The sequence below is a fragment of the Microtus ochrogaster genome (assembly GCF_000317375.1).
Source record: "Microtus ochrogaster isolate Prairie Vole_2 chromosome 14 unlocalized genomic scaffold, MicOch1.0 chr14_random_1, whole genome shotgun sequence".
NCBI lineage: Eukaryota > Metazoa > Chordata > Mammalia > Rodentia > Cricetidae > Microtus > Microtus ochrogaster.
This window is the reverse complement of record NW_004949096.1, coordinates 7,400,098-7,415,155: the sequence shown is the minus strand read 5'-3', so window position 1 is coordinate 7,415,155 and position 15,058 is coordinate 7,400,098. Positions and strand designations below refer to the sequence as shown.

General features: G+C 45.0%; 1 protein-coding gene across 1 annotated transcript in view; it reads right to left on the bottom strand.

Moving 5' to 3' along the window:
• Window positions 1-6: 6 nt before the first annotated feature.
• Cat (catalase) overlaps window positions 7-15,058 on the bottom strand; it is a 35,281-nt gene continuing 20,229 nt past the window's right edge. Inside the window, exons 7-13 of the mRNA XM_005364080.3 lie at window positions 12,282-12,473; window positions 11,633-11,785; window positions 10,024-10,162; window positions 6,483-6,613; window positions 2,822-2,929; window positions 763-846; window positions 7-497 (exon numbers count right to left, since the gene is read on the bottom strand). Of these exons, the coding sequence (XP_005364137.1) occupies window positions 432-497; window positions 763-846; window positions 2,822-2,929; window positions 6,483-6,613; window positions 10,024-10,162; window positions 11,633-11,785; window positions 12,282-12,473 (873 nt within the window). The 3' untranslated portion in view covers window positions 7-431. The remainder of the gene's footprint in view (window positions 498-762; window positions 847-2,821; window positions 2,930-6,482; window positions 6,614-10,023; window positions 10,163-11,632; window positions 11,786-12,281; window positions 12,474-15,058) is intronic.

The following is a 15,058-nucleotide window of genomic DNA, read 5'->3' as shown; positions in this document are numbered from 1 at the left end:
GAGAGAGAGAGAGAGAGAGAGAGAGAGAGAGAGAGAGATATGTATATATATTTCAGGCCATGAGGTAACATGAGAAAACATCAATCTCACCAAGATTTTTATCTTATCTAATCCAATTATGTTTCTGCCTAGAAAACTTTTCTTGTAATCATTTAAATGTAATCATTCTGAGTGCATGATCTGAACAGAAGTCCTAAGCAGATCCACGTTTCTGTTAAGTGACTGCTAAGCCCTAACCTTTAGCTCCCCCTTGGGAGACAGCATCAAAAGCATTGCTATTATTCACTCTAGAAGCCCAATTATCACTTTAAACATGTCAGCATGAGCTTGCACGTCAGCGGGGGTGAGCGGTCCAGCAGTGGCTACAGGCAAGCCCTGAGCTCTGCCTCAGGAGAGATCTTGGTGGAGGGCGAGGCTGAGCACCTGGGGCCTCACAGGTTAGCCTTCTCCTTTGCAGAAAAGTGAGAGCCGGCCTGCACGTAGGTGTGAATGGCGTTCTGTGTGAAGGAAGAGAAGACCAGCAATGTTAGCTGACTCACGGGCACCGAGGCATCTCTCTCCCAACAACCCAGACGCGCACTCCCCGGGAACGATGTCCTATTGTGTGGAGACATGAAGCATACGTGTTGGCAGGCCAGTTCTTTACATCTCTAAGAAAATGCCTAGGAGCTGCTGCACTGACAAGTTAATGCCAGTGGAGACCAAGCTGTATCTGACCCAGCCCAGTGCACGCTCCTCTGTGGTCACACCACTCTGGCTCACCTTAGGCTTCTCGGCATTGTATTTATCCAGAAGTGCCTGGATGCGCGCCCCGTACTCAGGGTCAACGTCAGAGAAATTCTTGACCTGGATTCAAAGGAAGACACATATAAAATGAGCAAGCTATACTTATGTGGTATCTATCGCCAAAACACATATGATCTTTATCCTACGTTCCTGGCACATGGATCCTGAAGCCTTGGAATTTACCGCCTTCAGTGTGCCACTGAGGAGGTTTGTAGAAAGTCTGATGAGCTTCAGGGTGGAGCTGGTACCAGACACAACAAACAGAGGAACTGAAGGTTGAGAATTCCAATACACCCTAAGCATCCAGGGAGGGCAGAGGGCCTAGAGATGGTGCCCAATCACCTCATACAAGATGGCCTCACCAGCCATGCCCACGAAAGCCCTTGTATGAAAGGGCTTGTGGAGCTTCTGGTAGCTGTGAACATGTAGGTGTTGGAAGGGTGATGTAGCCGAGAGGTGTGGAAACTGCCAGCCCTTCCCACAAACCTAGCTTATGTCTCTTCCATGTAAGGAGTACGGCGATATCCTTTATGATGAACAGGTGATCCTAGATAACATGTTTTCCTGAGTTCTGTGAGCCATCCTAGCCAATCACTAACCTTGGCAGATGATCCAGGAAACCCTGGGACAGAGGTCAGAACTTTTAAGATTTATTTATTTATAATGTATATAGTGTTCTGCATGCATATATGCCTGCATGCCAGTAGAGGGCACCAGATCTCATTATAGCTGATTGTGAGCCACCAAGTGGTTGCTGGGAATTGAACTCAGGACCCCTGGAAGAGCAGCAGCCTGTGCTCTTAACCTCTGAGCCATCTCTCCAGTCCCCAGTAGTCAGAATTTATGGATGTGTCAGGTATCCTTGACACATAAAGTGGAAGGGGTCTCACAGGGTTGACCCCTAGAGCTAAGATTATAACACTAACTCCAGGGACTCCTGTCACAACCAAAATGAATCACAGAACAACTAAACACCACCAGAGAATTCTAAGAACTGTTTGTTGTTGAAGGAGAAAGCATACAACCAACCTCATGGGCTATTGGGGGAAAACACACCTGGAGGACTTGTACCAGCCGCCTGTAAACAGCTGACCTCCAATTTGGGTATTTCCATAATCTGTATGCAGGAACAGACTTGACACTGCCTAGATATAGAAAGAAGCACAAGCCTGGTATCTGCCAGGCAACTCCATGAAGGAATGCCCAACCAGCAGTTGTGCTCCGGCAAACAATGAGAGGAGGCAGGACACTGGGGACAAACAGAGAGCCTTAGCAATTCAGTGTGTGTGACAGGAGACTGCCAAGGATGCGAGCCCAGTTCTGCCAGGCTGCACTGCCTACTCTCATCAGGAACAAATAATAAAACCTGCCCTGCCTAACCATCAGACTCTTTGCTGGTTCTTGACCTGGGTTCTAGAACATTCCAAAGAGTGGTCCTATGATCAGAGAAGCAACAACTAACACAAGGAAACCAAAGGGCTACTATGTTTGCAAAGAATGTACACCTGCAGCAAACCAAAAACCTAGATGCCAGAGAGAGGGCTTCATGTAGCTCAATGAGCAGCCAGCAGACACATCCCAGCACTTGACTCAGCAAGCATCTACTCTGCCTGAAGGACAGTCACAGACTCATGACACTGAGCCTTGACACAGGCTTCGAACCACAAGACTGGAAGCAATACCTCTCATGTTCTGAAAAGCTTAAATGAGACTAAGGCAAAGCCACATCTGGCCATGACACACTACTGAGAGCAGAAGGGGCTGCAGGTGAATTAAACAGCATACACAAGAATTTACGTTAAACTCAACTAAATTTCTACATGCTGGAGAAACAGGTGAGAATGAGAGTGTTATCACACCAGACAAAACATCAAGACAAGATAATCATAGTTTGACTCAGAGTTGCTGCACTGCTTAAAGATCATCTTAGCTCAGGCAAACTGGAAACTACGCTTCTTGTAAGGTTGTCCCACACGGCTGCACTATCTGTATGAGCCAGCAGGCGGCACCCTTCAGCTATCAAAGCCGGACTCACCGCTTTCTTCTGAATGAAGAGCTGAGCATCTTTGAGGTGGCCGGCGATGTTCTCACACAGGCGTTTCCGCTCCTCCTCGTTCAACACCTTCCTGTAGAATGTCCCCACCTGCTCAAGCAGTAACAAAAAATAGAACGGCCATTTTACCATGAACAAAATTCACCCAAGAGTCCACGTTTGAAATACACAATTTAGAAAAAAAGATCACTGAAAATTTTTAACTAAAACTGCCATCTGTGTTGAACTAATTTCTGTTCTGCATTCATTTGTTGACAGTAGCTCATAACCAGTTCTCTTCTCTGTGTCTCTGTACAGATATGTATGTGTGCATATATGTACAAGTATCTGTCAGTGTCTGTGTCTTTCTCAGGATTAAAAACTTCTCAGGATTCTCACACTTAGAGCCAACATGCTTCCAAGACGCATGCTCACGCCGAAGGGTAATAGCTCCACAATGGCGCTCTTCCCTGGTTTTCAGCAATGCTGAGACCAGTTCTAGCCTTCCGCAACCTATGAAACCTGCGGTTCTTTAACCCCTCGGAGACTTAACACCTTCACAAAGAGAAAAACCAGTCCCACCACCCGCCTATAATCCCAGCACTCAGAAGTCAGAGGCGAGTGGCTCTCTGAGTTCGAGTCCAGCCAGAGTGAGAGAGTGAGTTCTAGGACAGTCAGGACTGTTACATAGAGAAACCCTGTCTTGAACCAGCCCCCCCCAAAAAAAAAATCCCACCACCACCAGATATATACTTTCAGCACACCTCCAGTTATGACTGTGACTCACTCCTAGTGTGTAATAACTGAGCTGTCAACCTTTTCAGAACATTTTATATAGTTTGTTTATAGAAGGAGAGAGGAGGTAGGAGAAAGGAAGGAAGGAAGAAGGGAGAGAGGGAAGGAAGAAAGGAAGGAGGGAGGGAGGAAGGCAAGCAAGACATATAAACCTAAAACAAAAAACAAAAACGAAATTTATACATGTATGTGTTTGTCGTGCACAAGCTTACACACACGTGTGTGTAGATGCTAGAGGACAACTTGCAGGCATCAGCTCTTTCTTACACGTGGATTCTAGAGATCAAACTCTGGTTGTCAGGCTTGGCTGCATGCACCTTCACCCACTGAAGTCACTACGCTGCCTCAGAAGGAATTTCTGGAAGCTTTTCCAGTGGTTCACTACAGCCAGCTTGTCATGGGAGCTCACTGTCAATTGTCCAGGAATTCTGTAAACCAACTGTCTACACACACGCAACTGTTGTGGAATATTAGTTTAAGATGTGTTGCATTTGTTTAATGATGCAAAGATGCATTGCAGTCTTTTATATTGCATTTGTTTAACTCCGTGAAGCTGTGTTTCTTTGCCTAAAGTATCTAACTGGTCTAATAAAGAGCTGAACAGTCAATAGCAAGGCAGGAGAGAGGATAGGCAGGCCTGGCAGGCAGAGACAATAAATAGAAGGAGCAAGAGAAAAAGGAGCGAGAAAAGAAGGGGGCAGTGCACAGCCAGACACGGAATAAGAAGGAAAAAAAAGATACACAGAAATAGAGAAAGGGAAAAGCCCAGAGGCAAAAGATAGATGGGATAAGTTAAGAAAAGATGGCAAGAAACAAGCCGAGCTAAGGCCAGACGTTTATAAGAAATAATAATTTGAGAGCCCCAGCAAAAGAGCAAAGAATAAAAACAACCAGCAACAGGCAACTTTTTATTCTGCAACTTTTCTGAGATCTTGGTCATTAAATCCCTTCTTTGTTAGTTCTCCAAAGTTTTTCTGTTTTTCTTTCTTTCCTTCTTTTTTTCTTTCTCCCTTTATTTCTTTCTTTCCTCCCTTCCTTTCTTTCTAAATTTATTTCATTTTATATGTTTAAACTGCATGTATTATACTGTGTACCACATTAGAACTGGAGTTTTGGACAGTTGTGAGCCACGTAAGTGTGCTGAGAATTGAACCCTGTTTGTCTACAAGAACAGCAAGTGCTCTTAACCACTAAGCCATCTCTCCAGGCCCTCTCCCGAGCTTTTGCTCTGTCCTTGTAATGTTCTTCATGAGAAGACAGGTCTGATATTAACAAGAAGACAGGTCCTCTCAGCTAGGTGGAGAAAGCCACATGAATCACTTAAGGAAATCAACATGAAGCTTCTTAGGTACTTCTCAAGACTTTTACTAGTGCACCAGTATGCTTGAATCCAAAATGCCAGTATGATGGCTGGTTAAAAATAGGAGTCCTATGTAGTGATAAGAAAACTTCTCACTAAAATAAAAAGGGTCCTAAGAAAGCTCACACAGCAAGCCTTAGTGTGCAAATGGCAGTCTCGTTAACTAACTGGTTTCTATAGGAGTTGCATGGCTTGCTTTGTTCCTGTCTTAACCTCACAAAAGCAAATTCCTTGAGCAGCAGAGGCTACACTGCAATACACCTGATGCTACCCATATCTCTAAAAATAATGCACTTACTATAAAAGCCTTTACAAGTTATTTCAGGCTCACCTAAATGTGCTTTATATCCCATAATAAAACAGCACACACGCGCATGCACGCACGCACACATACACACCATACACACACAAAGACTCACTTACGTATTTATAAATATTTCGCTTGGAATCTACATTTTCAAACTGAGAAAATAAAAATAGTTCTAATTGAATTTAAATATCAATTTGCAGAATGCTCCCACACAGGACTGTGGAGCAACCCTACTCTCATTCTTTGGCTGGGCGTGGTGGGTGTTGCCCTAGGCACATCCTAGCCTACACACAAGCTCCCACAGCTGCCACCGGAAAAGCCCACAAGGCAGCCACACATGACTGGAAACAGGGTGGGCACCTGACCGAGGGCAGCAGGCTGAGCCACGGCCAAGGACACACAACCTGGTCAGAGGATGGCCAAGACCATCTGACTACTGAGAAACAGAGTGGAAGGCGCTCAAAAAGAGAAGAGGAAAGAAAGCGGCCAGAAAGGAGTCAGCCACAGGCACGAGCAAGCAGTGGAAGTTGAGAGGGGGAAAGTGGGGGCCCACAGTGGGAGCAAAGCAGAAGTGAACATCTGGAGCACAGCTGAGCCACGTGCCCAGGAGCCCGGCGTGGAACCCCACATACTCTTGTTCCTGATGGTGTCTGTGTTTTGTGGCTCGGATTCAAACCCAAGGCCCTGCCCGTGCAAGGCAAGGCAAGCGCTGTACCGCATTCCCAGCCCGACAGCTGTCTGGGATCTCCAGGTCTAACGCCTGGAAACTGGGCTGTTCTGCTAGGATGCGCGTGTCTTACTTGCCCATTTCTTAGATACTCAGGAAATCATTTTTCCTGAGCTTTTCCCAATTGCATCCCTTCAATAAAGCCTAGGGGAACTGAAACTGCATCCCCAAATCTTGACTAGAAAGGACAGTATGGTACTCTTTGGCTCCACACAACAGCCTGATTCACTGTTAGAGCTAAGTCTTCTCTGACTTCAATTCAGGATGCATTAGGCACTTTAAGCAGTGGACAATAAGTCACTGTGACAGCATATGTCTTTAGTCTCAGCACTTGAGAGACGGAAGTAGATACCTATGAGCTGGCCTGGTCTACACAGCAAGTTCTAGGCCAATGAGACTGATAGGGTTATATAATGAGGCACTGACAAGAAAACCAGCCAAGTGCCCACCACAGAGCCAAGGAAGCCGTTACCTGAGTGACATTGTCCTCGTTAGCACTGTTGAAGCGCTGCACATCTGTGGAGCAGTAGGAGTGGTGCTCCAAGGCAGAGCGCTGCTGCTCCGGTGCGCTGAAGCTGTTGGGGTAATAGTTCGGGGCACCACCTTTAAAGAGAAGCAGAGACCGACTTAGGGAAACAACAAATATCCCCACGCCATCAGTGTGGGAAGGAGCAGGTACCAGCGGTAACCAGACACACATACATTAGCTGCCAATGTATTCACACCACACACTGGGCAATGGTCCCTCCCTTCCCAGGTCTAGCTTCAGGCTCAGTGGACAGACGCTGCCCTCCCTAAAAGCTCACGTGGGCTGCCTCACTCTAAGTCTGATCTCAAAGGCTGTGTCAGTACCTCAAAGGGTCTTGGCTTATCTGCACCAAGAAGAATCTTCAAAGCTGTGGTTGCCACTGAGATCGGTCCAGAGATCTGACAGTTTCATTCAGATGCAGGCGTCATCCAAACAGCAACTCTCAATTGCGCAGAGCAACCTAACTCTATCCCTGTTCCCTCACCTCAGACCAAAAGTGGCGCTCTGAGATGTTCAGGACTGCTGACCTAGGGGCTGGGCAGGGGGGCTGGGGTTAGAACCCGCTGACCTAGGGGCTAGCTGGGCAGGGGGGCTGGGGTTAGAACCCGCTGACCTAGGGGCTAGCTGGGCAGGGGGGCTGGGGTTAGAACCCGCTGACCTAGGGGCTAGCTGGGCAGGGGGGCTGGGGTTAGAACCTACATTTCTGCCTCTGTCACCATGAGAAAACTTGATGACACTCTTTCTCACACGGATTTTAGAACTTTTCTCCTTAGCAGACTAATGCTCACCTCAATTCTACTTTTATATTCTCCCCTAAAGAAAAGTTTTTTTTAAAAGGGAAGGGTGTTTTTCTTTAATCTGTATTTACAATATGTTAGCATTCATTTATCCAGATTTATTGAACAGAATATTGGCAGATATATTTACACAACCTTTATGATCCTGAGATAAATGATAAAGCTCTTCTTTTTCTCATCTTGTCATTTTTTAGTTAGTTTTTATTTACTGTGTGTGTGTGCTTGTACCACAGAACTGTGTGGATCAGAGGACAATTTGTGGGAGTCAACTCTCCCCCCACCACGTGGGTCCCAAGGATTGAACTTGGGTCTTCAGGCTGGCAGTAGGTGCCCTTACCCCCTGAGTCATCTCAATGGCCCCTTGTTTTGATACACAAAATTTCCAGACCACACCCTGCTTTAGCTGATATCAGTAGATAGCCTAGCAGAGTCTACACTGCCTGTACAGGAACACTGCCTGGGAACACAGGGGCCTTACAGGAAGAAGCCTGTGATTGGAAAACTTCACAGATCTCTGCAGTGACAGATTATCCACTGTGGATAATTAGAAGACACTTCCTGTCACAGTGATCAGGACACTGAGGGTGTGTGGTGTTGGGGGAGGGTAGCTATTCTACAGGGTTCTTCATTTCAGAAAGTAGCCCTGGAGCTGCTGTGCTAGTACCAAAGGCAGAGGGCTCAACAGCCAGACACCACAGTATTCCTTCACTAAGAATTCACCCTTTGAGAATTTTTAGATTCTATTTCCAAATACATTCTGACCTTTACCCAAACGTGGGAGTTGTCTCGAAGGTATTGGCAACTGGGAACAATCAAGTTCTTTCATGAGAATTTCCAGAGCATAGCCCAAATGCGCTCTAAAATCAAGCCGAGGGCTTCAGCATCTACCCCAAAGCAGCTTTCTTGCAAGTGTATCAATGGGATGCAAACATAAAACTATTCACTACAAATGAAGCTCAAGATAAACACAGATGTTTGTGCTAGGCACAGCTGCAATAACAAAAGGACCACAAAAGGGGGGGGCAAAGTCTGTAAGAATGAAAAGACACATACAGACTTTACAGACCATACAGATGCAGGGACTATCTGTAACTTCAGGGCCCTGCCTCTAGAGCCCTAAGAGAACAGAAATACTATATCCACTCAGCGGAGTTTGGCAGAAAGGGTACAAGCTCAGTAAATACCAGAGAGGCCTGGGAGTGATCACGGGGGTGGGGGTGGGGGGGCAAACACTGAATGGCATGTATAAAAACAACTAAATGTGTAAAAGTCATCATTGTAAAGAACAGCAAGAAAAACATAAAAATACAATCACCATGGCCTCTGGGTGTCAGAACTCTTAAGTCACTTTTTATCATCTATTTTTCAAGTCCCCTTTAATATATATATTCTTTTTATTGGAGGTATACCCTAAATATTCAATATCTTTAATTTTCATTTAGATAGCTATGGCTACAAATAAACATCACTGGTCAAACTTCTATAGAGATGGATTTCTGCAGCCTATTGCTGAAAGATGGGCGCCCAGCAAGAAATTAAAAACCAAGTTGTTCATTAGGAGGAATATTAAAAGAAAGCACAGCAACCAAGTGTTCAGTATGGCTAATCAGAATCAAAACCTGAGGCTGTCTGGGCAACAGCATCAAAAAGGATAATTAAATAGGAAAAGTCATGCTCTTGACAAATGAACCCCAAAATACCCAAATGCAGGAGAACATCATCTCAGCTGATGATTTAGGTAAATTCAACCTGGGAGAAGACCCAAAAATGCGAGCCTATTTCCACCGTGTCTGACAGACAGTTGGAGGTTGTTCTAAGTGGATGAGGATGTAACTATTTGATTCTTTTGACATTAAAACAGCTCATACAAGCAGGTCCATGCCATCCTGACAGGTGGTCAGGATCCTTCTGTAACTATGAGGTCACCTGGGGAGTGGCTGTCTTCAGGATACGTGGTCTAGGGCAGCTCCACTGCCTAGACAACAGAATGCTAATGATTTAACGTCTCAGAGTGATAAAACGATTGATCATTGGAGTTGTCCTTTTTATCATGCTAAAATCTTTTGTTACATTTTCCCCTCGTTTGTATTTGGGTATAAAAATGTACGGGATGAAATGCAGGTGATTTCAGTATTCACTGAACTGCCCCCCTGGTACTTTCTATGGTTGCTGTTATTATTTTCCATGCGTCTTTATATTCCTTACTAATATTTCAAAAACCCCATGTTCCTACCCTGGCAAGAAGTGTTTTTGTCGAGGCCGGTCCACAACAGAATATAGAAAAGGCTTTCCTGATTTTCTCTATCTCCCTCCTTCCCTTCCAAACTCCAGGCAGATCTAGGCCTCCAGCCTCACCAGAACCACAAGAAGAAGCATGGACTCTGTGCCTTAGCATTTTCAAGGTCTCAGTCCCAGTAAGAATGACTTGGGGAGCTGTGCAGTTTGTAACCTAGGTTGAGTACACACCGCTGAGTGGGGGAGGGAGACATCTCAAAAAATGTAACTAACACAGCCAGAAACAAGAAGAGACCACAGGCAGCTCAAAACTTCCCACTGAGCATCAGACCTGGTAGCCTGCAGCACCTGCAGAGCACGGTACAGCGCAGGAGGTCTCAAGGGAGCTAGTTTGGGAATCACTGGCCGGCATCCCAGCCCACTTCCCACGCTCTCTGCCACATCAGGCCTACCCTGATTGTCGTGCATGCACATGGGGCCGTCGCGCTGGTAGTTGGCCACTCGAGCACGATAGGGACAGTTCACAGGAATCTGGAGATAGTTGGGCCCCAGGCGATGGCGGTGAGTGTCCGGATAGGAAAAGAGGCGACCCTATGGCGGTACACATGGGGGACGTCAGAAACAGTTGCTTATGAAATAGGAAATGTGCTACAAACATCATTCTAGAAACCCAAGTACATGACTATTGCATAACCCTGCCTAGCTCTGCTCAGCAGATCCAAGCCTCTTCCCACTAGAGAGTGCATTCTCTCTTTTAAAAAAATCATTCCTAATGTCCTATAGCATCTGTCCTAGACAATGATGCCTGCCCATTCCCCAGGACGCCATAGTGCCTTGGTATGGTATTTCATATTCTGCCTCCCCAGAATCTTGAATTAATTCTCCATCTCCCCACCCCTCTACTCCAGGGAAAGAACTGAACCTTTGCTCATAAAACACAGCATAATTCTACAAAGCCAGCTGTGCGGAAACTGTTCAAAGAAGCATTTCCCACGGTGCACGGGGAATTGGACACACTCTGTGTTCTGGGACCAACCAACACGGAGAGGAAGCTATGGTTGGAGCTACTGGCCCTCCACAGCCACAGTATCATACTCCGCCTTGAAACTCCATCTCAAACGCCATCTTGTTCCTAGACTGTGTTACTGACCCTGTCTCATTCATTTCAACCTCAGACCCACCGTCGCACTCTGCCTTACACTACAGTGGCCCAGCCTTTCACAGCAACACACCCAGCAGGGCAGTGCGCAGCTCATATAATGGAAAAAGCCTAAGATGTCCCCAGTGTCACAGCAAAGGAAACCCACAGACACATGAAAAAGCTCGGCTTGCTCTCCGAGCAACCTGACGCTTGCTTAAATCAGAACTGACGTCAGCAGCAACCTTCAGCCTCTGTGGTCTGATCTAAGGTCTAATCTTTAACATGCTCTGTGGTCAGAGTCTAAAATCACAAAAGATTGGTCTGCACAGCAATAATTATTTTCCTACTGATTCCTGGTCCAAAGTAGAATTTTCACTCTTTGAACTCTTGGCCGAGCACCCTAGAAAGCAGTTTAAAGGGTGCTGAAGGCCTGGTGAGATCACATGATTAAACTATTTCACTGCCATTAATCACAAAATCAGGCTAATAAAAATTAACTATGAATGATTTTTCACAGATAGAAAATAGCCAAGTATCACCTTAAAATAGGAAATGGATAAAATTATGTTGTCAGTGATTCTAATCATTTATTATATCTTACAGACTGAGCTAACCATGTTATTTTTTTCTAAATATATATATATATTTCTACTATATATATTTTCCGAGATCAAGTGTTCACATCTTCAAATATTAAGACACTTTATCATGGATGTGGTTTGCAATCGGTTTAACTAAAGAACAGCCACCTAAGGATGTTTCATCCCAATCATCTCACAGGAATTAAGCACCTCAATTAAAATCCAAATGAAAATTCTAGCAATTCCTCATAGACCATGCCAAGTTATACACTGTGTGCACATGTAATGCGTGCACACACACAGACACCTGCCTCAGAACGTCTCAGCTCAGTGGCTTACCTGGAGCATTTTATCGGGGCTGGGCTCAATGCCAGGGGGCATGTTGCTTGGGTCAAAAGCCATCTGCTCAACTTCAGCAAAATAATTAACTGGGTTTCTGTTTAAGACCAGTTTGCCAACTGGTATAAGAGGGTAGTCCTGGTGAGGCCAGATCTGAAAACAATGTCATAGTCATAATTACCAGATAACCTGCTGGCACATATTAAAGGTATTCATGAAAACACCAACTCGCAAATATAATCACACCAGTGAAAATAATTCTGAACCCAATAGAAACATGATAAGAATTTCAGGTGACTGCATTATCATATTGCAATAGGAAATGGCAAATATTGACAACTGTGCGGAACCAGAGCATATTAGCTTTTCAAACCTTGCCCCCTGCTAATAACACAGAAAGTGTCCAAAGTGACCTCAGTAAACTTCCCACACAGGAGAGGAAGTGAGGCATTGACAGGCACCCACTCACAGGCACAAGGACCCTGCAGAGTTACCCATCACTGTAAATGTTTAGCTGTGATTATTTATAAAAATAATAACTATAATTTATAAAAAATAATAACTAATTTTTAACTATAAAAATAAAATAATATTTTATTATTATAAACAGGAAGACACTTATAAAACGACACAGTTCCTGCTGACTTACCTTGGTAAGATCAAATGGATTAAATGGGAAAGTTTCTGCCTCCTTAAAAGTCATGACCTGGATGTAAAAAGTCCAGGACGGATAGTTGCCTTGGGCAATGGCATTGAAAAGATCTCGGAGGCCGTAATCTGGGTCTTCCTGGGTAAGCCTTGCTGCCACTTCCACGGGCAAGTTTTTGATGCCCTGGTCAGTCTGTAGAGAAAAAGAAGAAAGCGCAAACCAAGTTTAGAGAAGAGGTAACCAAAATGTAACCAGACGACACTTTCTTTACATCATGCTTCTGTTGTTCAGATCTGACTATTCTTATTTATCCCGTTCCTCTTCAACGTCAAGGGAATCTCTTCCACACTTTTCACACTTAAAATCATTGCTCTCTTTCCCTTTATGTATTCTACATCATTTATACTTTTATGCTTATATTACTTTATAACCAGAAAAATACTTTCTTACTAATAAAAACTCTCATCGCTACCCAACAAGAGAAAATAAAAACTAAAGGGTTTTTACATTTATTTTTAGCTGATGCATTAATTATGCATATTAATGGAGATTATTTAGCACTTACTTAAAGTAAAACACTTAAATCTTTTCTTCCAGGTTTTGAAGTTTGCAGCACAGTCTGCTGTGCAAAGGCACACGAGAACTTGGTCCTCCCAGCTGTGACGCCTACCATCAGCCATCCTTTCCCATCCCTCCAGCCCCTACCCTCCCTGGCCTCTGATGACCAACATTCTAATTTCCTCCTCTAATTCCCAAATCCCACCTCTGCGACACTGTGTGCCACATCATGTCAGTTAGCGCAGTGATCTGCAGTTCCCCTCAACGCCACAATGACAGGGCCTCCCTCTGTGTCTCTGTCTCAGCCTCTGTGTGTGTGTGTGTGTGTGTGTGTGTGTGTGTGTGTGTGTGTGTGAGTGTAGACTAAACAGCAGCCCACTGTATCACACCTTCTTAAGCCATTCACCATCTGATGAACACCGCTGCAAAAAGCTTGAAAGTTGTAGATGCCTCTTGGACGCATTTGCCTTAGATAAACACCAAGGAAATCTGGAAAGAACCTAATGCCCACTTTAAAACAGCTCAGACAAATTCCTAAAATAGTGATCAGTATAACCCTCCATCTCTGTTGTTTTCCTTTCGTTTTGCTAAGAAATTAAAGAACTGAGTTCATCGAGCTACCAGGAATTTCACTGTAGCTACGCTAGACCAATTCTCTATGAGCTGGCAAGATCAACATTCTGCCTTTCCAAATAAAACAATCACACCCAAAAAGGCATTACGTCACTTTCCCCAGAACTCCTGTCAACTGGCTGACCATGTGCTTAAGAAGACTCTAGAAGCCACATGTCATGGAAACACTTAGCAAAATCAACTCTGAAAGGGGCCAAAGGAAAAGGCAACTTCAAGATTTAAAAACCACCTGCAGGTTACCCAATGAGCCAATATGTTCAATGTATTCTAACAATGCAATATTGTTCTTATTTTCACCAAATTCCTTAGGTTAAAAAAAGAGTCACAACAAATCAGAATAAGCTATACTAATGAGCAAATGAATGAATCCAAATGCATCTCAATCTGTCTCAGGATCCTCTGTTGAGTGAACCTGTAAGCAAACTATTCAAGTCTGTGGACGCTGGAGAGGCATCCCAATTTTACAATGAAATGAACTTTCAACAATATGCCCAATGTCACAGCTACCTGGGATAGTGAAGATCCGAGTTAAGGTTGGCCTAACTCCAGGGCTACCGACTAGGCTCCGTATCCCCCACAGTCACTGAGTCTTGCTCTAAGTGACCTTACACAACAATTATAAAACCAGGGACCAATTGTCTTCTTAACATTGGTCCAAGATATAAAGGAAACAGATTTCCCATTTAATACATATAAATAGCTTGTTCAAATAAGTATTAAAATATGACAGAAGACAGCAGGCCTGTGGTATGTTGTTAAAAAAGGACAGATGTGCTGAGCCTGGCCGTGTGGGCCTGAAAGCCCAGCTACTCGGGAGGCTGAGGTGGGAGGACTGCAAGTTCAAGGCTCAGCTGAGTTACCAAGTAAGTTCAAGGCTAACTGGGCAACCTAATGAGATCCTGTCTTAAAATACTAGAGGTACTGGGGATGCAGCAGTTCAGTGGTAGGGTACCTGCCTAGTGTGCACGGGGCTCTAGGTTCAGTTCCAGTACCACAGACACAAAAACGAGGGAGGCTTCATTTCTCATGAACCACTGTTGCGGGAGGTCCTTCTGCTCCTCCAGCCTATAGCCGCTGAGATACCAGCCCATTGGGGCATGGTCTCTCTCCCTTTAAAAAAGTGGCCACTTCCTTCTCTCTCTCTCTTCACTTCCTGCTCCGCCGGCGACTAGGCTCCCTTCCTGGTTGCGCAGAGGGCTGACGGTGATCTGTAAGTTTTTTTTTCCCCTTTAAATAAATACCACCCTATTAATCATAATTCCAAACTGCTGTGGCATTGTTTGTGACTTACGCCTTCAATTGGCGCCCAACGTTTGGTTGGTTTTAGGACCTCTCCTTCCCCCGCTCGGCTGCCGGCCACGAGTTCGGCTTGGTGCAAGCCGCGGCCTGTGCCCGGCGGCGGGGGCTTCGTGACCTGTGTCTTGTGCGTGGAGCCAGCAGCTTAATATAAATCATCACGCACTGGCTTTTATTGCTGCAGTTCTTTATATTTTCTCTTTAGACACCTCAGATTGACTCCCAGTCCCCACGCACCCTATCGTCTGCCTCCCCACGTGGATTTAAACTCCACAGGCCTGCGTAGTCTC